The 26,967-nt window shown below is 39.4% G+C and overlaps 1 protein-coding gene across 1 annotated transcript; it reads right to left on the bottom strand.

Moving 5' to 3' along the window:
• Positions 1–3,403: 3,403 nt before the first annotated feature.
• Positions 3,404–26,268, bottom strand: LOC26532607 (sarcoplasmic calcium-binding protein, beta chain-like). The gene is made up of 6 exons (XM_033380247.1): positions 26,181–26,268; positions 25,984–26,074; positions 24,390–24,556; positions 19,134–19,214; positions 3,951–4,103; positions 3,404–3,885 (listed from the first exon to the last, which is right to left on the bottom strand). The coding sequence occupies exons 2-6, from the start codon at positions 26,033–26,035 to the stop codon at positions 3,769–3,771; spliced, it is 570 nt and encodes a 189-aa protein (XP_033236138.1). The 5' UTR covers positions 26,036–26,074; positions 26,181–26,268; the 3' UTR covers positions 3,404–3,768.
• Positions 26,269–26,967: the final 699 nt, after the last annotated feature.

The raw sequence follows: 26,967 nt of genomic DNA, 5'->3' as shown, positions 1-26,967 counted from the left end.
AAAAAACTTATAATCAAGATTTTATAAAAAATTTAAGGAAGTTGGTTATTCTACTTCTCACTCTCGATATGTAATAGCTCGGTCAAACTTTTCAGTTCTTAATGCACAATGCTATAAGAACTACCTATCTCAATGCAGGATACGTTTTTCTCAGGACCCTAGACAGTTTTACTGCTTCATAAACAGTAAGCGTAGAACGTCCGCACACCCATCCTCGCAATCATTTCGTAATACGTCGGCAAACAATGATCAGGCAATTGCCGATCTTTTTGATTAATTTTTTCAAACCACCTATTCTAAGGAAAGCTACTCTGGTCATCCGTATCCATACGGTTTACCGAGGTCGAACGGCATTTTCAATCCCTTGTTAAATGAATGTTTTTTACTTCGTGATCTTCGACAAGTTAAGCCGGTGTTTTCACAGGGTCCAGACGTGGTTCCAGGTTGTGTACTCAGGTACTGTGCCAAGGCTCTGTGTGGACCCTTGCTTAAACTATTCACCCTGCCCATCAATTCTTCTTGCTTCCCTCCGATCCGTTTACAAATACAGGTGTAGACTTCGCCGGGCCTTACCATATCCGATGCTCTAAAAACCGGGGGCAGAAATCCTATAAGGGATATATTGCCGTATTCGTATGCATGGCGACAAAAGCTATTCATTTGGAAGTAGTCAGCGATCTTACTTCAGATGCATTTCTAGCTGCACTTAGAAGATTTTTTTCAAGAAGAGGAAAATGTGCAAAAATTTTTTCCGATAATGGAACCAACTTTGTGGGAGCTTCGCGCAAATTAGACGAGGAATACCAAAAAGCCCTCAAAGACAACATAAAAGTGGTTCCAATATTAGAAAGAGAACAGATCGAGTGGCATTTTATTACCCCGGCAGGACCTCACTTCGGAGGTATTTGGGAAGCTGGGGTAAAATCAGTGAAATATCACTTAAAAAGGGTAATTGGGGACAATAATTTAACCTATGAGGAAATGGCAACTCTATTATGTTAAATTGAAGCGGTACTAAATTCACGCCCTTTGTATACAGCTACAAATGATATTGACGATCTGGATGTATTAATACCAGGTCATTTTATTATTGGAAGGCCAATATTTGGCCCGATTGAGACAATTTCACAGGAAAAAATCGGGAATCTGGATAGATGGAGATTAATTCAGAAAATGAAAAGAGAATTTTGGATTAAATGGAAAGAAGATTATTTGCACACACTGCAACAAAGAAATAAATGGAAAATAGGAATGCAGAATATTAAAACAGGACAGATTGTGTTAATAAAAGATGAAACCTGTCACCCAGCTAGATGGCCCTTGGGAAAAATAGAAGAAATACATAAAGGTAGGGACGATAGAGTCAGAGTAGTAACTATAAAACATCAAGACGGGTTGATAAAACGACCTATAACTAAAATTTGTCCATTAGTTGGAATTGAGTCAGAAGAGCAAGACTCAGGAATGACTCCAAAAGAGACCAGAAGTACTCGTAGTAGTAAAAGGTAATTCAAATTGCGTGTATAGGAAGATAGCAGAGACATGATCATTTTGGGTCGAATTAGAAAGGCAGGTAGTTGGCTCTTCAAAGTTCCAGTAAACACTAATGCTAGAATTCAATGTAGTAACTCAAATCAACAACTAATTGATCTTCCGCATCAAGGAATTTTAACAATAATACATGGTTGTACTGTGCGAACCGATGATAAAATACTAGTACCTCATCGCAGTATTCAAACAGAAAGCTACGAGCCAATTTCATCCTTTTATATAAGTAATATAAGCAAAATACCAAAAATTGTTTGGAATCCATTAACAGTACCATTAATTAACCATACAGAAGAAATGGATAAGTTAAGAAACGAAATAAAATTGTTAAAAGAAGGTCATCATGACTTAAAAGGACTTAAGTTCCATCATGACATGCGGCCTTGATTATCGGAATCATAATAATGATAATATCAATAATCTATGCCGTAAGAAGAATTAAAGTAGCATGAAGACTGCAAACGATAGCACTTCCCTACCCACTGTAATTGACTGTAAATGATTATCTGTACTTGTAATTATAGCTATAAAGAAAGTGTACACAAAAAGGTTCACAAGAATCAAAATACAAAACAATGCCACTTTCGGCCCTTTGCAGAATGTTCAAACATGAACATATTATCGTCAATACAATGCCACTTTCGGCCCCCTTGCAGAATGTTTAAACATAAATAGATTATTGTACACATTCACTCATGTAACAACACCGAATTCTAAAGAAATCACATGAAGTAGACAAGTCATGACTGCACTGGTGTAAACAGAGATCTGTAACCCATTAATACGACAACAAAACACAAGTGGAGAAAACACTTAACAAATGCGGTCCTAAAATAAAACCAATGTAAGCATTTACTCAAATAGACACCCTCAGTAAAGTGTATCCTCTGCGTAGGTATAACGATAATTATAGACTACCAAATTGTACCTCCTACCTCATTGTCAAATCACATGTAAGGCTCTGATTTTAAGAATAAAATTTTGTTTGAATTTATAACTCAACTCTCAAATGTCTAGACTTTTCTTTTAAGGTCTTAACAGCAATCGAAGGCATGAACGGCGTCTCCCTCCAGTTGTATTGATACCAAGTCAAATTTGTGATCGTCGCATACCGCATTGTGCAAATTAACGAGGCGCTCCAGTTGCGCGAACCAAAGTTGCGGATTGGATTTATTGAATTTCGGAAGCCGCTGTAGTTGCTGTCTTAAGTAATTTAGCGTGGCCTCCGTGTTTGCCATGATTGTTGCGTCGTAAAATTTGTTTTGGTCGAGGAACGCAAAAAATAGTGCTGCTCTTGCATTTGCGGTTGTTTTTTAACGTAGGGGTCACCACTTTGGCGGGTTGGCCACCGTACGCTTGACGTACGCTTCTTTATTAATTATTACTTAGTTTTAACACAATCTTTGTTTAGCGTCGAAGTCAGAGGTCAAGATGCCAGACCGCTAATAATATGCGCCGGTGTTGCCACACCAGCGATCGACTCTAAGATCAGTGTTGTTGAGGGGCCTTTGACCTCCTTTGCAGCTATTAAACGTAGCTTTAGTTCGGTTTTCAAATTTACGTATTGCTTTCGTAGTCATTTTTTTTAATGCTACGGACAAGTGTAGAAGTACCTCTAGTCCATACTTTTGGTTATGAAAGGTGGATCCAATGCTTTCCATTTGGGAGTGCATTGACGCGTTCACTGATTTTCGTGGATTCGGATTAAATTCTACATTTTAAATTTCAGTAATATATTCTAAACATATGTATGTAATATGAACTTCTTTCACTTAATGACTCCCTATCCGGCCATATATCGTCATACATTCGTCAAAATAAACTTACCAAATAAAATTTCAATCAAATGGTTTAATTTTTTTTAGTTTAGCTGGTATTTAAGTATTGATTTATTTTGTTGGCTAAGCTTATTACAATTTCTTTATAACGCAACAATATAATTACATCTTGCAGGTTTCGAGAGTGGGGCAAATTACTTAAGAGCCTTTTTATGAGAGCAAATCAACATATATTTGTATACTATTTTAAACTTCTGAGAGCAAATTGACCTATCTAGTTATACAAATTTAAAGTTAACGAACTCTTTATCTGACGATTCTACACAAAATGATGTGAATGCTTTATATCTTAGTGGTAGTAAATTTATAGTCATAGTAATTACAAATAAAACTTAATAAAATAGTAGTTGAACAACAGCGAAGACAATTAAATTTTAAGTGATTATAAAGGACCAAAAAGGTTTACTGCTGGATGGTTATCAGCTGTGTTTCCCAAAAATTGACCATAAAGTTCCTTATAGCGTTCTAATGAGAGGCCTCCGCGCTTTCGATCTTCATCCTAGGGAGAAAAATGTTCAATTAAAATATAAATTATAATTCATTTTTCATTATATGATTGCTCACATTCAGTAACGTTTCGAACGCTTTGTCTATGGGGGAAATATCATCGATGGCTACTCTTGTTATACAGTTATAACGATATTCTTTTACTCCCACTATTCCATCACTATCTATATCCAGCAGTTTAAAGTTGGATTCAATGAATGCTCTCATCGCCTGCAAAAAAAGATACAAAAATATAGTTTGTTATACCCCTATGCGTGGTAATATCCTTCTCCCAAATATTTAGATAACAGTCGGATGATAGTTCGTTGTTGGAAAGGGAGAGGGAGAGAAAGCTATTTAAACGATGCACAGTGGGGCCTTAGCGGAAAAAAGATTGTTCGGAGCAGAACCCAGCCGATTAGTTGCTTGCCAAATAGCACCTAATTCTTGGCCGTCAGCCGCTTATTTTGTTTGTTACTTATGTCTATGTCACTCATTTGTTTGTTAAAGCTTTGCGCGTGCTTGCCCTGTTAAGCGCTCTCTGCCAGCTCGCTCTTCGCTATCTCCGCTTTGCGTCTGCCTACCGACGTCAGCCGAGCGAAGCTGCGCTCAGCGATCGGAGCGGCCATGTAAAGGGCAGGCAAGCCACACTTGCAATTTGGATGTCACGCATTAAAGAACATATCGTAATTTTATTTCTGCGCCGAGTTTTATTTAATTCGAAATAATTAGTCGGCCGATTGGGGATAAAAAACATTATCTCCACAAAGATGAAAAGTAGTTTTGTGAGTGAGCAATTAGTGTGTGCATTAATTAATTAAATTAATTTTTATCAGGGAACGTTAAAAAAAATTGAAATATAACTGTTCGGGCCAGCCGCTGAAGAATAACCGTAACTTTAAAATTATTATTATTGTATGAGCATAGAGAGCCGCCTACATATGTATGTTGTAAAGCGTTGACTTTCTGCAGAGCTGCTGCGCTCTCCCGCTAAAGGGGCTCTCTGCCGCCGCCACTTCGGCAACTACTTTGATCTGCTGCCGCCACTTCGGCAGTCACTTTGATCTAACGCCGTCGTCTATAGTTTAGTTCTATGCTAACCCCTCTGCGCATTGGTTGCATATCGATCTCGCGTAAAGTTTATCTGGCAATAGCAAGCAATCGGCTTCCGCTAAGCCACCAAGATTAAATACGAATTATAAAGATTAACCCAAAATCTCTTTTCATTTTTGAAACACATAGGTGCCAAAAAAGCTTGGCATCTCAAACATTGGTGACCCCGACGTGATATAAAACCATTGCTTAATCGCGTTCCGTTAAAACACTTATTAATTATACAATATTGTGTTGTTGGGTAGTTTAACTACCAACAAATACATTTGTGTGCACATTAAAAACAGTTTAAAGTGCAAATTCAGTGAGAGTGCGGCTGGAATATTTATAGACAAATTCCGGTACTTTAAGCGTCGAATCTCTCATTCTCTGCGCAGCTGCAGCCGCGGTTCTTGACTTTTCGTGTCTTGCATTCTCGCTCTCGCGTCTATACATCGTCGCTTAAGCGGTATTTCATTTTCCGTTGTTGTGTCGATTGCACAACGGTTAACATGGACAACGATCCAAATACAGGCGCGGGCGGAAATATTGTGTTGGCTGATTCCAGACTGAGTCTGTATAAACGTAAAAGTCAGTCATTATATGATCGATTGCACAGGCTTGGCGAATCCTTCGCGGGGAATAAAATCGATAAGCTGACCGCCGCGGAAGTCGAGGTGCGCCTTGATATGTTGACAGAAATTCGAGAGGAATTTAATAAGGCCCATAATGAGTTGGAGGCTCTCGATCAAAACGAGATTGGGAGTGAGCTGCGCGAAATCTTCGATACTCTTTTCATATCGTTGAAAGCTGAGTTGCTGGCTGCTGTTGAAGTAAGCCAGTCACACGCCGCTGCCCATTCAACGACTCTGCCAAGCCATTCCGGACATAGTACCATCATCATGGCTCACAAGCAGCGACTTCCTGAGCTGAAGGTGCCGAAGTTTTCTGGTGGATACGTCGAGTTCTCGGATTTTATGGCAATGTTCAAATCGGTGATTGAAGCGGATGCGGATCTCAGTGACATCGAGAAATTCCAGCACCTTCGCTCTTGCCTCGCTGATGCGGCTTTGGATTCGGTTCGATCGTTGGAGCTCTCCAGTGCCAATTATCGTGCGGCTCTGGATATACTTAATAAACGCTTTAATAACAAAAGACTTGTTTTCCAGGCACACATCAAGAAGATTCTTGGGCTAAAGAGGGTAGACTCGCCTTCTGCTAAAAGGCTTCGGGAGTTTTCGGATGCAGTCAATTTACACATGCGAGCGTTGCAGACATTGGGAACTGCTGAGGAGATTTCGGGATTCATGGTTATCAACATGCTGCTGCAGAAGTTGGATTCGAAGACGATGCTATACCTACCGCAGAGGAATTCTTCGAATTCTTGCAGCAACGCTGCCAGAAAATGGAGCGATTGGAATATGCTACAGCGACACACGCTAGTAGCGATCAGGTGGGAAAAAACCATTCCTATACGCATGTTAAGAAAACGTTTGTAGCTTCCAACTCTTCCGCCGACCCGTCTGTATGCGTCTTTTGCCACTCAGTGGGCCATGGAATATACTCGTGCAAGATATTCGAAAATCTCTCACCGTTGCTGCGCCACAAAGAAGTGAAGAAGCTTTCCCTATGCTTAAATTGCCTAAAACCGGGGCACCGGACCCGCGCATGCAATAGTGGAAAATGTCGAGTATGCGGCGGTAGGCATCATAGTTTGTTGCACTTCGTTAGTATGCAGCCCAAAACACAAGGCTGCCCAGGTATTACTCCTCCCGATCTGGCCGTTCAACCGGACACTCTTTCCGTTGCTCAAAATTCTGCTAGCAGCTCGTCTCTACCTTCGTCTACCTCTCTTGCTGCCCAAGGTCTTCACTCTGATGTCGTGCTTCTGGCTACAGCCGTGGTTCTCGTGAAGAATCGGTCTGGCGTTTTAGTTCCTTGTCGTGCCATCTTAGATTCAGGATCGCAGCTGCATCTCGTCACATCCAGGTTCGCCCAGCAGCTTCAGCTTAGGAGAACTCAATCGTCTGCACTTGTGTCTGGGCTGGGCGATACCAGCGTTTCTACTGAGGGATCCACCATAAGCATTTGTATGCATTCTCGCACCTCTGCTTACACAACTACGCTTACTGCTCTCATCGCCCCCACGATTACCGATTCTCAACCAAGTATGGCAGTAAATGTATCCGATTGGCGTATTCCATCTAACATTCAGCTCGCTGATCCTGCATTTTTCAATCCTCAACGGGTTGATCTTCTCATTGGTGCGAGCGTTTTTTATGATCTCCTCTGCGTAGGGCAAATCAAACTCACCGATGGACTGCCTCTTCTGCAGAAGACCCGGCTTGGGTGGATCGTATCTGGTGGTGGACAGAAGGTATCAAGCTCGGCGCTTTTGGCCACGCACAATTGTCCAAATTCGATAGCTGAGATGGAAGCAAGGTTGGATAAAACTCTTCGTATGTTTTGGGAAGTCGAGAATTGTGTGGAGGTTGGGTTGAATACCAAAGAAGAAGACGGTTGTGAAGCACATTTCGTAAGCCACCTTTCACGGTTGCCATCCGGGGAGTATGCAGTTCGTCTGCCGCTAAATAACAATACTGATCGTTTAGGAGAATCTTATGCTCAGGCTTATCGACGGTTCATCAGTCTGGAGCGAAAACTGGAGCGTAATCCTACACTCAAGGAGCGGTATTCCGCCTTTATGAGGGCGTACATTGATTTGCATCATATGCAACAAGTCAACCCTGACTCCCGTAGCCTCTGCAAATATTTCTTGCCTCATCACTGTGTCCTAAAGGAGGACAGTACGACGACAAAACTCCGTGTCGTATTCGATGGATCCGCAGCTACATCAACTGGATATTCTCTAAATGATGTGATGATGACAGGCCCTGTTATTCAGCCTGCATTGTTCAACATATTGATTCGCTTTCGAACATATCCAGTCGCACTCACTGGGGACATTTGTAAAATGTACCGCTGCGTACGAGTGTCTCCACCCGACAATTTGTATCAATGCATCCTATGGCGAGATTCCATCGAGTCCGAGGTTCAAGTCTACACATTAGACACCGTCACATACGGGACGAGGGCTGCATCATTTCTAGCGGTCCGCGCAATGCACCAGCTGGCCATCGACGAGGGTGAATCCTACCCTCTTGGCTCAGCTGCTCTGCGGCAGGAGTTTTACGTGGATGACCTTATTTCGGGCGGTAATTCAGTCGCACAGGTCATGGAAAAGATGCACCAAACATCAGCTTTACTGTCCCGTGGTAACTTTAGACTTAGGAAATGGTGCTCCAGTCACCAGGAAGTACTTGAGGGAACCCCTGAAGATGACATAGAGAAGTTCCTAAAGTTTAATGATGGAAGCGACATAGCCAAAACTCTCGGCTTAGCGTGGGACCCTGTTTCGGATCAGCTGCTTTTTGCCTTGTCCGCACTGGACACAAACTCAAAGCCATCAAAGCGGTCGGTTTTATCTACGATTGCGCGGTTCTACGACCCTCTTGGATTGATAAATCCAGTCATTGTCAGGTGCAAAATCTTCCTTCAGCAGCTTTGGAGAGAAAATTTGGATTGGGATGAAAGCCTACCCTCAGCGTTGCATTCAAATTGGATGGACTTGAGAAATAGTTTGGCAAGCATTTCTCGGATCTCATTTCCTCGCTTGGTTCTTCGTTCTAGTGTGGCTACAGAAGTTCACGGATTCTGTGATGCCAGCTTAGAAGCATATGGCGCTTGCGTGTATATCGTGTCCAGGGAAGCCCAGTCTTCGAGCCACGTTTTGTGCTCAAAGTCGCGAGTGGCGCCGCTAAAGACTATATCGATTCCTAAGCTGGAATTAAGTGGAGCCCATTTGCTTGCAAAAATCATGCAGAATGTAAAGGACATGGGAATCTTTACAGGTCGGTTCTATTGCTGGTCGGATTCGTCAACAGCATTATCTTGGATTAGGGACAAGCCAGCCAAATTCAAGTTTTCGTGCCAAATCGATTCAATTCGATCAATTCAGGAGCTGACGGCAGCCATGGAATGGCGCTATGTTCCCACATCTTTAAATCCTGCTGATATTCTCTCGAGAGGCTCGCATCCCAACCATCTTATCCAGTCAGAGCTATGGTTTCACGGCCCATCCTTTTTGCTAGGCTCCAAGGATAAGTGGCCTTTATCTCCGTCTAACAACATAGCAACTTTGGAGCTTCGCAAGAGAGGATTGCTAATCACGTCTCCACATGCCGATCTCACGTCCGGATGCAAATTTGCGAATTCATTCTTTCGCATGCAGCGCACATTCGCCTACATGCATAAATTTATACATCGTCTTAGGCATCCAGGACTCACCGTTTCTGATATTCGGCAAGGAACGCATCTTCTAATTCGACACATTCAGCTGGCAAATTTGTGGATGGACATAAAGGAGATTCGGCGCAATGGTCAAGTCATGAAATCCAGTTCTATTAGTTCGCTCAACCCGTTCATCGATCATTCTGGACTACTTAGAGTTGGAGGTCGTCTTGGCAACTCATCGCTAGGATTTGACGCTCAGAACCCGCTCATTTTGCCAAAGGGACATTCCATTACCTTTGCGCTGATAAGATATTATCATGAAAGAAACCTCCATGCCGGACCTCGCGCCTTGCTATCCATAATTCGGCTGGAATATTGGCCCATTGGAGGTGTTAAGGCAGTGTCAAGGGTCGTCAGCAGATGTGTGAGATGCTTCAGGACTAGGCCGCGCATGGTCGAACACATCATGGGAGACCTACCTAAGGAACGTTTGGAAGGATCTCGAGCTTTTGAAGTCACTGGAGTAGACTACTGTGGACCTTTTTTCTACCGATCAGAAATCCGCACAAGGCCTCCGATCAAGTGCTACATTAGCGTATTCATCTGCTTCACTTCCAAGGCTATACACATGGAACTCGTAAAGGATTTGACCACTGCGTCGTTTCTAGGCGCACTAAAGCGTTTTACTTCCATTCGTGGAAGGCCAAGTCAAATTTGGTCGGACAATGCGACAAACTTCGTTGGGGCCAAGAACGAGCTTCTGGAGCTAAAGAAGCTTTGTCTGAGCGAACCGCATATGAAGGAGGTCCACGAATCCTGCTTGGCTGACTCGATCGACTGGCGTTTCATCCCACCTCGCTCTCCGCATTTTGGCGGGTTGTGGGAAGCGGCCGTGAAGACCGCAAAATATCACCTGTACCGCTCAGTTGGACCATCTGTGCTTAGCTTCGACGAGCTGCGCACTCTGATCTGTCAGATTACTGCAATTGTTAACTCTCGCCCTTTGCTCTCGCTTTCAGAAAATCCTGATGATTTAGACGTTTTGACTCCTGCTCATCTGCTTTTAGGTGGCCCCCATGAGCAAATCCTCGAGCCTGACCTAACGAAGCTGAACTACAATCGTCTGGATGGCTGGCAGCGGGTCACCCAACTACAACAAATATTTTGGAGCCGTTGGCGCGAAGAGTATCTCACTCTTTTGCAAGAGCGCGCGAAGTGGCGCACCCCCGCGCAAAACATCTGCAAGAACGACCTCGTTCTGGTGAAGGACGAAAATCTTCCTCCAATGCGTTGGCCACTGGCTAGAGTGGTCGATGTCGTTTTCGGCAAGGACGGAGTGTGTCGCGTCGCTGACCTGAAGACATCCTCAGGAAACATCAGGAGGGCCGTCACTCGGCTATGTTTGCTGCCCCTTAAGGAATCTGTTGAGAGACTAGCTCCCAACGGGGGGAGTATGTTCGGGCCAGCCGCTGAAGAATAACCGTAACTTTAAAATTATTATTATTGTATGAGCATAGAGAGCCGCCTACATATGTATGTTGTAAAGCGTTGACTTTCTGCAGAGCTGCTGCGCTCTCCCGCTAAAGGGGCTCTCTGCTGCCGCCACTTCGGCAGTCACTTTGATCTAACGCCGTCGTCTATAGTTTAGTTCTATGCTAACCCCTCTGCGCATTGGTTGCATATCGATCTCGCGTAAAGTTTATCTGGCAATAGCAAGCAATCGGCTTCCGCTAAGCCACCAAGATTAAATACGAATTATAAAGATTAACCCAAAATCTCTTTTCATTTTTGAAACACATAGGTGCCAAAAAAGCTTGGCATCTCAAACAATAACAATAAACATTAAAAATTATTTATGTTATATAAATCGTAAATTTAAGTTTATTTCTGATATCGCTTAATACGACTAAAATAAGATTTTGGTGTATTCCATGCTTCCGTAGCATATTTTCTTCACATTGAGTTATTTAGATAAAATAAGTGCTATTATTTTTATTTTTTTTATAATCAGGAATGTGTTTTGTATTTTTGATTATAAAATAATATCACTGATAAAAATTATGTTGTTTGCTTTTACTGTTAGAGCACGTAATATTTCTGTTTTCGAATATCTTTGAAATTGTGGATGCGACAGATTTTCGCCTTTTGTGGATGCGGAAGTAGCAGTGACATATTTTATTTATTTCTATATTAAATTAACTAATTATCTGTTAATAATGGTACTTAGTTGCTAAAGGCGGAAAAATTTAAGTTAAAAGTTAGCTAAATTTAAGTGATTATAAATATTGCATGCAATTAGTTTAAGAGACAGTTCAGGGGATAGGGTTTGGCAGAGGGAGCTATAATTATAGCATCAGCATAATTAGACCTACGTATGGGTAGACGGATAGGCCTAAAAGTGCGGGTAGGTCTAGATGGAACGGCCAAGTCAATCTCACCCAAGAGAGTTTGGGAGTCAACAGTCCCGAGAAGGGGCTTGTGAACGAACATTACGCCATTACATATTATGCGATGGTGCAACGACGGCAGGTCAATAAGATTTAGCCTAGACCGGTAGGGTGGCAAGATTCTACCCGAGTCCCAGTTAAAGTTGCGAAGGGAAAAAATTAAAAATTGATTTTGCACGGATTCAATAACAACCTGCTGCTCTATATACTGCGGGCTCCACACACAATAACAATACTCCAATATAGGACGTACTAACGAGATGTACAGTTGTTTCGTAACGTACAGGTCGTCAAACTCCTTGGACCAACGCTTGATGAACGCTAAAACACCCTTAGCTTTATTTACAGTTACAGCTATATGGGTGTTAAAACACATCTTATGATCAAAAAGGACTCCGAGGTCATTTGAACTCGAAATTCGCTCAAGGACATGATTTCCTAGAACATATGGGACAAAATGAGGAGCACGACGGTAAAATGTCATATTTGCATTTTGCATTTGGAAAGGTTCAGAAAAAGAAGATTCGTTGAACACCACAATAGTAGTTCACTTAGATCAAGTTAAAGGCGCGTGTGCAAATACCAATCAGAGTAAGAAAGACAGATTTTAACATCATCAGCATACATTAGTGTAGTAGAGTATGCTATAACTTGAGGAAGGTCATTCACAAATAAAATAAACAGAAGCGGGCCCAGATGAATTCCCTGTGGCACACCTGAAGTCACATTAACAGTATTTGACAACACGTTAGAAAACAAAACACGTTGAGTACGGTTAGAGCGATAGGACAAAATCCAATCTTGAAGATTCATTGGGAACCCTAATAAAGAGAGCTTGTGAATAAGCAGAGAATGGTTCACAGAATCGAATGCCTTGCTGAAGTCCATAAAAACTACATCCTTCTGCAAACCAATTTGAAAACCACGGTGGATTAGGTTAGAAAACTCAAGAAGGTTAGTCGATGTTGAACGATGTCTGAAAAAACCGTGTTGCAACGGAGATATCAAGCTGCAACAAAGATGTTGCAGTTGCCGTGTGACCAGGAACTCAAGAAGCTTCGGGATGGCGGAAAGCTTTGCGATACCACGATAGTTTTCAATGTTTGATCTTGAACCTTTTTTGTGAAGCGGAATGATGTAGGACTCATTCCAAATTACTGGAAGACAAGACTGTTCCAAGGAGAGGTTGAAGAGAAAGGTCAAGGGTTTGCAAAGGGACTGGGCACAGTGTTTTAAGATGCAACTTGGTACCTTATCTGGACCCGCAGAAAACGATATGTCCATAGATGACAAACCTTCCAGAAAAACGCTTTCCTCGAAAATGGGCAGAAAAATGCTGTTAGCTTGAGGTAGCTGGTACGGATACGGATTGGATGCGTTGTAAATTTGAGACGAGTACGTTGTTTAGAAAAAGGTAGCGAATAAATTTGCAATACCAACAGCAGAAGCTTCTGTTTTGTTCTGGTAATGAAGGGACGGAGGAAAAGCATTTGACTTACGCTTAGAGTTAATGAACGAATAGAATTTTTTAGGATCTCTACGGAAGTTACTACTACTTTGTGAAAGGTAATGATTATAACACTGACTATTGACGACAAGGAACAGAAAGCGAGCGGAGGAGTATAGAGCTAAGGCCGACGTGGAGCCCGATTTCTGGTACTTTTTATAGAGCCGGGATGTATTATTTTTTCAGTATGACAAATACTTGGAGAACCAGGGACGCTTGGACGATACAGGTACAGTGATATCTGGAACAAGAGTATTAAGGGCGGAGTAAATAGAACTATAAAACGAGTTAACAGTTGCATCTATGTTCGGCAATGAAAGAAACGAGCAATCAACACGCGAGAGATGTAGATCTAAATCGATAAAGTTTGTTTTGCGAAAACACTTTATGTGACAAGGAGCCATGGAACTGTCAGCAGCTCCAGATTGTGTACACTCCAGGGATATCAACAAAGTTGGATGGTAAGGATCTTCAGGGAGTGATATTGGGCTTGCTCTAGATACCGTAGCAAGAGAAGCATCGTTAACAAAAACGAGGTCAAGAAGTCTGTCCCAAATGTGTTTAACGGTATTAATTTGGACAAGGGAAATATCCGTTAGCCCATTGATAAAGTCATTATGGCAATTGGGAAACAACAGGTTAGCGTCATCACAAGGCAGCCAAGAAAGAAATGGGAGGTTAAAATCCCCCATGACAATAATTCGATCATTGCAGAAACAACAGTATTAAATGCTGAGAGGTGGTGTAAGTAAAGCTCAGCATCAGACCTGGGAGGAATGTAAGAGCAGGTTAAATAGAAAAATGCGGAGCCAACACGAGCTTTGACTGCAACAAATTTAATTCCATGGATGTTATTGAATGGGAATAACTCAGATGAAAAATTGTTTCCGGACATCCAGAAACCCAGTTCGAGTCTGTCTCATAAATGTGCGCATTTCGGCCTCAATGTCCCGACAAGCCAGGCATGACCAAGACAGGTTCATGCGTTTCGAGATCAGATCATTTAGCCGACCAAAATTTCCACCACCAGCACATTTTATGTGAGCAAAATTGTCGCACAGCCAGCAGCTAAGAAATGAATGACCAATGATTACACCACCGAATTCACATTTCTTTGCACTACAAACGATTGCCATTATTGACAGCAGTAGAATCACTGTGCACGAATAATAAAAGAACGGAGTGGGAGCGCAGGTAAAATGGGAGAGCAGACAGCAGAGTGAGCCAGACAATCAGCTGCAGCAGCAATAATTCACAGCAGATGATCCAACGAAGTGAACAAAACGAGCAGTAAACTCACCAAAGCAGAGACACAAAAGAAAAGTCCACAGAGAGGGAGAGTATAGGCAATCCAGAGAGAGTGAAAGCAACAATGCGAGCAGCCCGCTTATGCTCACGAGAGAGTGTGGGCGATGCAAACGCTGATGCGCGAGAACAGTGCACACCGAAGAAGCGATAACGAAAAGCAGACTGGGCAAAAAACAATAACAAATTGCCTGCACGAGTCCGATGCGTTACGTTGCAAATATTGAATTTATATTAAACACTTGTTTACAAATAAAACACTGGTGGTTAACACAAAGTAGAATCAAATTAAAGAGATGCGATGATATATCAAAACAAAATCACAACAATGTTGTATGATATTTAGGCAAAGGGCGGAGAATGCGGGAGCAAGAAAAAAACACAATCGGCTTAAGCAAGAGATAGCGTCCGTGTCCGTGGTGTCCGCAAGTTCGCTAGCTGTCCCGTCTATTCCAATCCCACCAGTGATCAGAAGTTCCGGACCTCCACCAACCGGACCTGACAACTCAATTTGACACAATTTCATCCGACAAATTTTGGCCGGAGCATTTGGTGGTGAAGGAGTTTAAGGCTAAGAAGATGAATAGGCCCCCCATAACTCTTACAAATCATTCCAGTGTGCCACCCTCAACCTCAACTTCCTCTTCCTCATCTTCTCGGCCTGCTTCCACCCTTCCAAAAAACTTCTCTTTTAGTAACTTATCAGAATGTTAAAGGGTTACATAGTAAGCTCGGCCTTCTTTTCTGGGATAGTGTTGCAATTGATTCCCACGTTATTGTGTTTACTGAAACCTGGTTAAAGCCGGATATTTTCAGTTCCAAGGTGTTGGCAGGTCGGTACACATTTTTTAGAAAGGACCGTTCGTCTCGACGTGCAGGAGGGGTTCTGATTGCAGTGGACTCTAACATCACGTCGGAACACTTCACAGTCCAGGTTCAACAGGAACTGAAATTTCTGTGTGTAAAACTGATTCTTCCCGCTTCCGCTTTATTCATTACTTGCTCGTATATTCAACCTTCTTCGGATATCTCTATTTATGAGCAGCACTTGTCCGCTTTAGCCGCTGTTTCTTCCTCGCTATCAGATAAAGATCATATGATAGTTCTTCGTGACTTCAACTTGCCAGGAACTGTTTGGTCTTCGGTAATCGGGTCTAGTAACCTAGTGCCCATGTCACAACATGACTTTGTTGACGGCTTGCTTGGCCTGTCCTTGTCTCAAGACAATCATGTGAAAAACTCCTTGGGTCGATTGCTTGATCTGTGCTTTGTATCGGATCCGAGCATAGTGATGTTAATCTGAGCCCTTCCGCTCACTATACCTGAAGACGCCTACAATCCTACTTTCGAAGTGTCGCTAGATATAGGACCAACTTTATTGGATCGGTGGAGTAGACGACCTGAACGTGACCGCTGCTTTCGTAAAGCCGAGTTGCGAAGCTTAATAACCTCATTAGGGATTTGGTTGGTCCGCTTTGTACTTGTGCACTGATGTCATAAAAGGCACAAACATTTTTTACAATGCTCTTGGCACATTTTTTGATTCTTGTGTCCCGCTTTCTTGTCTGATTAGATCTGGAAAACCCCCTTGGTTTACCAAAGAGTTATCCAGCCTAAAAAACTTATAATCAAGATTTTATAAAAAATTTAAGGAAGTTGGTTATTCTACTTCTCACTCTCGATATGTAATAGCTCGGTCAAACTTTTCAGTTCTTAATGCACAATGCTATAAGAACTACCTATCTCAATGCAGGATACGTTTTTCTCAGGACCCTAGACAGTTTTACTGCTTCATAAACAGTAAGCGTAGAACGTCCGCACACCCATCCTCGCAATCATTTCGTAATACGTCGGCAAACAATGATCAGGCAATTGCCGATCTTTTTGATTAATTTTTTCAAACCACCTATTCTAAGGAAAGCTACTCTGGTCATCCGTATCCATACGGTTTACCGAGGTCGAACGGCATTTTCAATCCCTTGTTAAATGAATGTTTTTTACTTCGTGATCTTCGACAAGTTAAGCCGGTGTTTTCACAGGGTCCAGACGTGGTTCCAGGTTGTGTACTCAGGTACTGTGCCAAGGCTCTGTGTGGACCCTTGCTTAAACTATTCACCCTGCCCATCAATTCTTCTTGCTTCCCTCCGATCTGGAAGAAATCGTTTATAATTCCTGTCCATAAAAAAGGTAGCAAATCTGACTCAAAAAATTATAGAGGTATAGCAAAGTTATCCGCTATTCCCAAATTGCTTGAGAAGGTTTTAACGCCGCACTTGCAACATCTCCGCAAGTCACTTATATCTCTAACTCAGCATGGATTTATAAGGCGGCGATCAACCACCACGAACTTGTTAGAGTTTACATCTTTCATTATTAAAGGCTTTCAAGGTAACTTACAGACGGATGTTATTTACACCGACTTTAGTAAAGCATTCGACTCTGTAAACCATTCCCTTTTAGCGCATAAACTTGACATTTTAGGGTTCCCGCCCAACCTCCTGAGATGGATTTCTAGCTATCTTTGTTCTAGGTCTCAAAGAGTCCTCTTCAAAAACTCCCTCTCTTTACCAGTAAAGGTTTCTTCGGGAGTACCACAGGGCAGCCATCTAGGCCCCTTACTCTTCACACTCTTTATTAATGACTTGCCTTCAGTATTAACATACTCTCGAGTACTTATGTATGCGGATGATGTTAAACTCTGTGTCCAGTATAAGGACATTTCATTCCATTCTCGCTTGCAATCCGATTTCAATAACTTTCAGTCATGGTGTTGTGAAAACTTGTTACACCTTAATGCCTCGAAATGCAAAGTTATGACATTTCATCGTTCTAGCCCTTTGTTGGCTCTTTATACCCTATTTGGTGGTTCTCTTGAGAGAATGGTGGATGATCTGGGTGTTATGTTAGACCCCAACTTAAAGTTTTCCGAACACGACAAAGAGTGCGTGCGAGAGAGACAGAAAATCGGTCTGTGCGTGACGTCGGGCGCTGCATAGCCACTGCAAATTGATTTGTTCCTTTTGGCTATAAAAATGATCTGATCTGATCCAGATTCAGCAATCTGATAGATATGGTCGTTGTCTATTATTCTGCGTTTTTAGTTTTCTCGAATGTGCAATATTGTGGATGCAACAGATGCCCCTTTGTGGGGGCGGAAGGGGGTGGGGCGAAATTTTGAGATATACGTTTTATAGTGACTTCTTAAAGGAGTGTGTGTACCAAATTTGGTTACTCTAGCCTTAATAGTCTCTGAGATTTGTGGTTGCCCCAGATTTTCGTACTATGCGACACAAACGGTCAAGGTCCGATATCACAGGAGTGTGGATACCAAATTTGGTTGCTCTAGCTTTTATGGGTTCTGAGATCCTTGAACTCATATTTTGCAATTGGCAAAACCGACCATGAAACCTGTGTGTTAGAGTGAGACAGAGCGAGAAAGAGTGAAATTGTTTTCGTGATTCTGGCTATAATAATTATACAATTTGGTTCAGATTTTGCACACTAGAAGATATAGTCATCTTTTACGATTCTGCGTTTTTGGTTTTCTTGTATCTTTAAAATTGTGGATGCCACAGATTTTCGCCCTTTGTGGGGGCGGAAGTGGGCGGGGCAAAGTTTTGAAATATTTTTGTAGCAGTGACATATCACAGAAGTCTGGATCCGAAACATCGTTGCTCTAGCTCTTATAATCTGTGAGCATTAGGCGCTGAAGGGGACGGACAGACGGACAGACAGACATGGCTCAATCGACTCGGCTATTGATGCTGATCAAGAATATATATACTTTATGGGGTCGGAAACGATTCCTTCTGGACGTTACACACATCCATTTTCACCACAAATTTAATATACCCCAATACTCATTTTAAGTATCGGGTATACAAAAAATTAAATTTACTTGTGTATATTTAGGGGAGGTGTGCTGGCTGTGGGCACTCCCTAGTTATGGACGCAAGCAGACGCTACAGATCTGAGTGTTGTGATTCGTGATTGTTGACAAGGTTTTCTTACTGATAACGAAACAAATATATACATTTTTGCAGTAGCTATGAGCATAATAAAGAAAATAGTGTAATACAAAAAATTTAAAAGTAACTTTTTTGAAGTGCGATTTTTTAAATTTTAATTAATGCTAAACTGGTTGAAAACTGCGTAGTTTCGTTCAGTACGTATTTAAGAAATTTTTCTATGCAGTTCACGTGATTTTAGCTAAGTTAACACTGAAAAAATCATTTAACATAGTCAATGGGAAAACGTGCTATCTCTTTTTATTCTTGGTGTAAATAAAAGCTCTTAAAATACAAAAATTTAATTTTCTCTTTCTTTGCTGTGCTTTCCTTTCATGTTTTTTCGGTTTTAGCTGATTTTTTAAGGGTACCCACAACCAATTACAAAACCATTTTGTGTAATATTTAACATGACTAAATTCTTGATAACATTTTTTTAGTTGACGGAATTAATTTAGTTAACTGACAATTACCTAATACCTCTAGCTTCGTCAAAAGCTATCAGGCATAAGGAAACGTTATGCCGATGAAATTTTAATATTTTCATAAGTGAGGAGAGAAATAAAAGAATTGAAATAGCGTGTAACTTAACGTCGAATTCAGCTCTTACCTGGGGGAATTCTTCATACTTTTTGCCCACACAAGTTTTCTTGACCGCATCTTTAAACTCTTGATTAGATATTTTTCCATCCTAAAAAATATATAACAAAAAAAAATATATATTTTAAAATATATACAAAAACGAGGGGGAACGTTGTGAGTTGCTGCGGACACCGCAACTCTACAGTTATACCCGATACTATGTCAGTATGGCTCTCCTCCGGCAGACGCCATTAATATTAAACGACACGACAAAGAGTGCGTGCGAGAGAGACAGAAAATCGGTCTGTGCGTGACGTCGGGCGCTGCATAGCCACTGCAAATTGATTTGTTCCTTTTGGCTATAAAAATGATCTGATCTGATCCAGATTCAGCAATCTGATAGATATGGTCGTTGTCTATTATTCTGCGTTTTTAGTTTTCTCGAATGTGCAATATTGTGGATGCAACAGATGCCCCTTTGTGGGGGCGGAAGGGGGTGGGGCGAAATTTTGAGATATACGTTTTATAGTGAGATCTAACAGGAGTGCGGTACCAAATTTAGTTACTCTAGCCTTAATAGTCTCTGAGATTTGTGGATGCCCCAGATTTTCGTCCTTTGCGGGGGCGGAAGGGGGTGTGGCGAAATTTTGACACGAAACGGTCAAGGTCCGATATCACAGGAGTGTGGATCAAAAATTTTGTTGCTCTATCTCTTATAGTCTCTGAGATCTAGGAACTCATATTTTGCAATAGGCAAAGCCGACCAGCAGAACGAACCGAAGTAACAGTGACATATCACAGAAGTCCGGATTTAAATTGTCGTTGCTCTGGCTCTTATAGTCGGCACTAGGCGCTGACAGACGGACAGACAGACAGGGCTCAATCGACTCGGCTATTGATGCTGATCAAGAATATATATACTTTATGGGGTCGGAAACGATTCCTTCGAGACGTTACACACATCCATTCTCACCACAAATCTAATATGCCCCAATACTTATTTTGAGTATCGGGTATAACGAGCTGACCCGCGAACTTCGTACAGCCTAACAGTCAACTCTTTCATTTTTTTTGTAATTCAAATATTACATTGATTATGACAAAAAATAAAAGTTAACTATTAATTTTTATATTATAGATTCAGTTTCATTTTTATTGTATACTTTGCTGTAAACTTTTATACTTTATTGTGTACTGTATGGTACCAGATATTTTTTGTTTGATTACCTGGCGTGTAAATGAACAGAGAAGATGGTGTTCCAATACGGGAACAGGCAACATACACACGCACTTTGGGACTGCCCCTGGGATTTGTTTATAGTTATAGCGAAAGCAAGCCGTACTGGAATCTGCAGTCGTTTAGACTCGAATGGTACGACAGTCGGAATCATTGGGATGCGGGTATCGAAAGGTCTTCTCCTTTATACTTTCCTTTCAATATGATTGCTTGTTCTTGTTCGCTCAACCAATCATTTAATAAGTAATTTTGAACAACAAATGGAAACACTTTTTGAATAAGTTCAGCTTTTGATTGCGCTAACTTACAAAAACTCTCAGAAAAGGTGATGCAGCCTGTAGGCACATCTATAGGAAATTTGCCATTAGCAATATCAATGAGTTGTTTAGAGAATATGTCTCCAGATTGATAATTTCGCAACATGACACGCATATTCTTGCTTAAATGTAATACCTTGACGTATCAACAAATTGCAGGACTTTAAAAATGCATTCAGTAACACTTTTTAATTTGATAGAAATTTTTGGTATTTAAATTTAGTAGTAAAGAGACGTTTACAGCAAAGAGACGTTATAGCAATTTTTGTATGCAAATATAGAAAAGGGGTTGTAAGGGATTTATCATCTTGATTGAAAACTCATAGAGGTCTACAGCTTGTCAAAATATAATGCGATATTTGTAGTGTAGACTGTATAGAAAAGTTCTGTTTTTTTTTAATTTTTTCAGGCAATTTTTTTTAAAATTTTTTTCTCCGTAAGAACCATTCTCGTACATTAAGCAATATTATAAAAAAAAGAATTTGCGAACTTGTTTTGCTAGTCGAAGCGATGCGTTGCGTTGTTGGTCAATTCCTCTACGTCTGTCGACTATTTATCTGAGCGATACTCCCCGTTCTAGTTGCCTTTGTGGATTTCGTTCATCTCGGTCCTCTTGCGATTGTGATTCACGAATCTGCGTCATGCGCACACGCTCATCTGCATTGTTTTCTTGGATTTGTTTACCTGAAATTCGTACTCTTATGTATATCTCGAATGGTTCTAGAATTGATCGTTTGACGACTCAAATTGGCCGCTCTGCGTCTTATTGGCATTGCTCAAATGTATTAAATTCTGGGGTTACAATGTTTTAATTGAACCAGGGACCGTAATCATTATAAGTTATATAATAAAAATTACTTGGTAATGAACGTATTTCAATTTTTTACGATTTTCTTCACAGATAAGCATTATTTTTGAGTAATTTGATAAAACTTAGACTTAATCATTACTCTTGATAAAAAAAAATAAAACTCAAAAATAATGATTATCTATGATTTTTATTTTTTTCGCTTAAAATAAAACTCAACAGGAATTTACGGCTTCTGTGATAGAATGTTCGCCAATATTATTGCATATCCTTGTCAAAGGACCACAAAGCTACACCCTGCGCTAAAATTTTCTTTTTGAAAATACATTAAAATTTTTTGTTATTATTGGTTTTGCTGTCGGAAATACGTTTAATTAGTTGTTGCGCTTGAGCTGCTTGAGCAAGGCTGTGCTATTGCACCAATCTGAAATATTAATTTTTAATATGTTATGTTATATGTATATAAATGATATAAATACTAACGGGTTCTTTCAAATTAAAAGAAAGGAAACCTGCTTTAACTGAGCTCTGGCGAACATCAGGCTTATTGGGTTCTGCAGCAATACTCGTCTTATCCGTGGATCCAAGTAGATACTGCAAACAATTGCATCGCACCCCAAAAGGCTCTCCTCTCTGTCACAGATGAACTGGCTCTAAGCTTGGCTTTCACTGGTAATTGCTGCTGCCACAGTGAGCTTGAGCTCCAGCCATAGCTTGTAGAAGTCACCCATGAATAATTGAGTGCTTTGTAAATTTACTGTTGCAAGGTATGCCGGTTCCAGGGTATTAACAAGCCTTTTCAAGTCACTCTACTCAGCTGCAGCTATCGTTAGTATTAATATCATTTATATACATATACCATAACATATTAAAAATTAATATTTCAGACTAGTGCAATAGCACAGCCTTGCTCAAGCAGCTTAAGCGCGACAACTAATTAAACATATTTCCGACAACAAAACCAAAAATAACAAAAAATTTTAATGTATTTTCAAAAAGAAAATTTTAGCACAGGGTGTAGCTTTATGGTCTTTTGACAAGGATATGCAATAATATTGGCGAACATTCTAACACAGAAGCCGTAAATTCCTGTTGAGTTTTATTTTAAGCGAAAAAAATAAAAATCATAATAATTATTTTTGAGTTTTATTTTTTTTTTTATCAAGAATAATGATTAAGTCTAAGTTTTATCAAATTACTCAAAAATATTGATTATCTGTGAAGAAAATCTTAAAAATCAAAAGTTTACAAATCATGGCGGCAATGCAGAGATTGTACAAAAATAAAGATTTTGGTGTAAATAGTGTTTTTCTAGGTCCATTAAATATAAACGATTTTTTTATAAAAAAAAAAAATAATGATTATTTACGGTCCCTGAATTGAACTTCTTCGAAATGGCTAAACCGATTTTCTTGAAATTTTATGGGCTTTCGATTATAATTTTTTTTTAGATGTTTTCGCTTCCGATACGTTTTGTCTCTGATTTCATACTCAATATTCAAACCCCAGGATCGAATTTTGGTTTCGGCCTACTGAGATTTCATATGTGCTTGAAAAAGTTTTATTCAATTTAATATTTTTCATACCATTTTCTTTAAATTTCATGACGCCACATTTACATTTAATGCTATTGGCTATTACCTTGGCAATCGTAGTAACAATTTTCTGGGTTTTACAGATGCAGCTCCAGATTTACATTAGTATTTTTAATTCTAAACACAGCCATATCACTTCCTTTAATCTAATCAATCTTTAATCAATCTGAATAAAACTTTGTCAAAACATAAGGGCGTGTAAAAAAATAATGTATACCAAATCTTAACCCGATAAGACCACTCCTTCGGGTATAAAAAAAAGGATATGTGTTTGGGAGGTACCCGAAGGAGTGGTCTGATCGTGATGATGCCGATGCGCAGACCTCACCGATAAACACACAAAATTTCACGAAAATCGGTCGAGCCATTTCGGAGGAGTTAAGCAAATGTAATATATTAAAATTAAAGATTTATGCTTAATTAGTGTACACATGTATAATGAATGGAAACGATTATTCAAGTTTCGGAATCGTTGGACCATTAATTATTTACAACATACAGTACCAAGTTTAATAATAACTTCCGAATAACTCTTTGCGAAGACTGACTATATTTAGTAGATCCGGCATGACATCCTAATCCTCGGATAAGCTCGTTATCTTTTCCATGTTAGGGAGTCATTCAGTCGATGGATCGTTTTTTGCTGCGCTAGACGTTAGATTAAAATGAGTTGGACTCGGGACATGAAAATCTTACTATTAGAGGCATAATGAATCAAAACGAATATGTGTTGACTTGGCCGCAAGTTCTTCTCAATCAATAATAAGAAACGGCATATTTCACGGAAATGTGTGCCCTCCGAATGGGATAAGACTACGAACTACAGATGGGGAGGTAAAAGTCAAAATTACACATACGTATGCTTGGATTTACGAATGCTAATTTGAGCTAAGCTTCATAGCTGTGTTTCGGAAATAAATGTAAAGTTGAGGTCGCAGCAACAACTCACAACGTTGGCCCTCGTTTTATTGTAAAACCTATTATAACAATCATAAAACAAAAATAAAAAAATTGTTTTTGCTCCTTTTGATTAGAACTTCTTTTGGGTATAACGACGTAAAATCGTCGGTCCCTTCAGTGTCGTTATAACCGGATTCTACTGTATTTTCATATAATTTGACACTTTTTAACCAAATACATTTTTAAGCTATAAAAATACATTTAGCAATTCATTCTAAAAACTTCTTCGAGGAGCTCACAATGTTATTAAGCACCGATGCCTTGCTGTAATGCAAAACGCAAGGCAAAGCAATAATTATTTAGCACTGTGTAAGTTGTGCTGTGCAAGTTGGAAAACTTTTTAAAATGATTATTTATTTTACCATACCTTATCATCGTCAGCAATGGCTGAAATTTCATCCCATAAATTGGTCATAAGTTTTTTATAGTCATCCAGCCGAGAACTGCTACAATCTCCCTTTCCTTCAACCACGCATGCTCTTACTGCCATGCAAAGGAAGTCATTTTGATCCAAAAATCCGTTATTATCTATATCTAAAAACGAAAAGGGAAATGTAAATAGTTATTTTTATATCTGAAAACTTAAGTTATGCTATTAAAGTTTTGGTGTCAGTATAAATGTAGGATTAGGTACTTCGGTTAAATAAAATCTAGGAAGACGAAAGGGAGGAAGACCAACTAACTTTCCCACCACTGAATGAAATTATCGTATCTTCCTTTTTCGAATAGAAAGTTTGGTTCGGAAATAAAAAATTTAAACTTTCAATATTTATTTTGTCGTAAATTCTTTTATTGTCGTGATCGTTATCTATAGCTGTATGAACTTCACTAGTTTAAAATTATGAACAAGTTTGCAATTAATACTTGATGGCCAATTGGTCGGATAGTTTGTAATCAAAACATATACATACAAAGCAACATACATAAAAAACAATCGTAAAAAAGGGTGCCACTTTATATACTTGCAGATGGTTTTAAAATTTTCTTCAAGAATTTTTTCAGTGGCCCTCTCTCTCATGTTTACAGTAGTTTTATTCTTGAACAGCAAGAGCGTAAACGTAGTCTTAGTCTAAGTGTTTTACATAATACAAATAGCTATTGAGCTGTATTTTAGATTTCTTACCGAATGAACGCGTTTTTTTGTTCTCATCTTGTATAGACAATCTTTCTTTAAATCATGTACTAAATTGTTGTTCGACTGACTAATATTTTTAATTATTATTTGTTTGCTTTGATAAGGCTGGTTTTTCGTGTGTGGATGGAGATTTATTTTGAACACAAATTAAGAATTTTTTGTGGCAAAACAGTCAGAATGCTAAATGCGTGTAATTGTTTTTGTTTTATTTCATCTCTATCTATCTCTAACCAATCGTTTCGTCTGAGTGTTCCAATATTCTATTTATAAGTGCTGTCTTAGCCTGTTGCCTTTTCTTAATGTTGTGCTTTTTGTGTTAGTTAGAGGTTACCTATTTTTTTATCTCTGTATTGAAATGGTGTTTGAACTTCCTGTACTAGAACTTTTTTCCACCAATAAGATCCCAAATCCCTTTTTCTTTGACACCTGTCACAATGTACAATTTAAATTGCTTCACTCAGCCGTATTTAAAGGTAATGTTAAGATTGTGCTCTACTTTTCATACAACAATTTAAAGTCAGGATATGGATATGTATCGACTTCGGACATTGACTCTTTAAGGTGTTGCTCGCCCCCAAAGTCTCCTGAATCGATAACGGATTGTCAATTTTTCTTATTCCGGGCATTGCCTTTTTCATTTAATAAAATCGGGTATATACTTAATCATAAAATTCCGAATCGATAATTTTCAGATTTTGAAAATCTCGAAAGCTATACCATGGCTGGGAAACCCGATTATAACACTTACTTATTATTTAAAAAAAAATTAATTAATTAAGTTTTAGTATCTTATTGCATCGTAAGTATTACAGTCTTTCAAACTTACCATACATGTACCGCACAACAAAATCTACACGGTTATCCCATGAATAAGCCATTATGATGGTATTTCTATTTTCTTAATCCGCATAAAAGTGCTGAAATTAGAAAATCAAACGATGAGTTGAGGAAGAGTCGAAGTCATACAGTCTTATGAAGGCTAGATATTAAAACCCGGACATAGTAAATATAATAGCTCCTTACCTTAAGAATTGCTTACTTTAGACTAACTAAATTTGCTCAAACCAAAGTCAGACACATTCGCAACATCCATTTAATTTGCATGTATCTAAACATTATACGTGCATACATATAGATATAAATAAATATATACATGATACATATATACGTATACTTATATATATATATATACATATATATATATACATATATATATATATATATAATATATATATATTTATATATATTATGTAGATATATAGACATAATGTAAATATATAGAGGTACCCAAAAAAGATATTTATAGTGCATGCATAACCTATTATAAAACACATTTTTCACAAAACATACACATATTATTCTTGGTTGCTACCGTATCTATCCATCTTTTACCTTTCACGTAAAAGTCTGCATATTTTCAATTAATATAAAAGCCCGTAATGAAACGCTATTTCTTATCAACTTACGAATGTTACACTAAAATTTGTATTTATTTAAACAACAATAATTACAATCGGCTGAGTCTCATTAAAATCCGTAGGATTTGCATGGAATTCTCTTTCTCCACAAACTTTTCTCTGGTGAGGTCGATTCCACTGCTCTCACAAGCCTTTTTAGTTTTGCTGTGCCGTCCAACCTTACTAGGCATTACTTTCCTTTTCAATTTCAACTCTGTCTTTCTAACTACTCTGACCATGAATCTTTCCGCAGCCTTTGCCGTGATTCCAATAAATTGTTTCATTTCATTTCCTTTGAGACTTGTGCTATCAAGGTTTTATTTTTTTATTTTTATTTTCAACAATTTTCAATT

This window comes from Drosophila pseudoobscura, chromosome 4 (genome assembly GCF_009870125.1).
Source record: "Drosophila pseudoobscura strain MV-25-SWS-2005 chromosome 4, UCI_Dpse_MV25, whole genome shotgun sequence".
NCBI lineage: Eukaryota > Metazoa > Arthropoda > Insecta > Diptera > Drosophilidae > Drosophila > Drosophila pseudoobscura.
The sequence above is the reverse complement of the archived record's forward strand: the minus strand, read 5'-3'. Positions and strand labels throughout refer to the sequence as shown.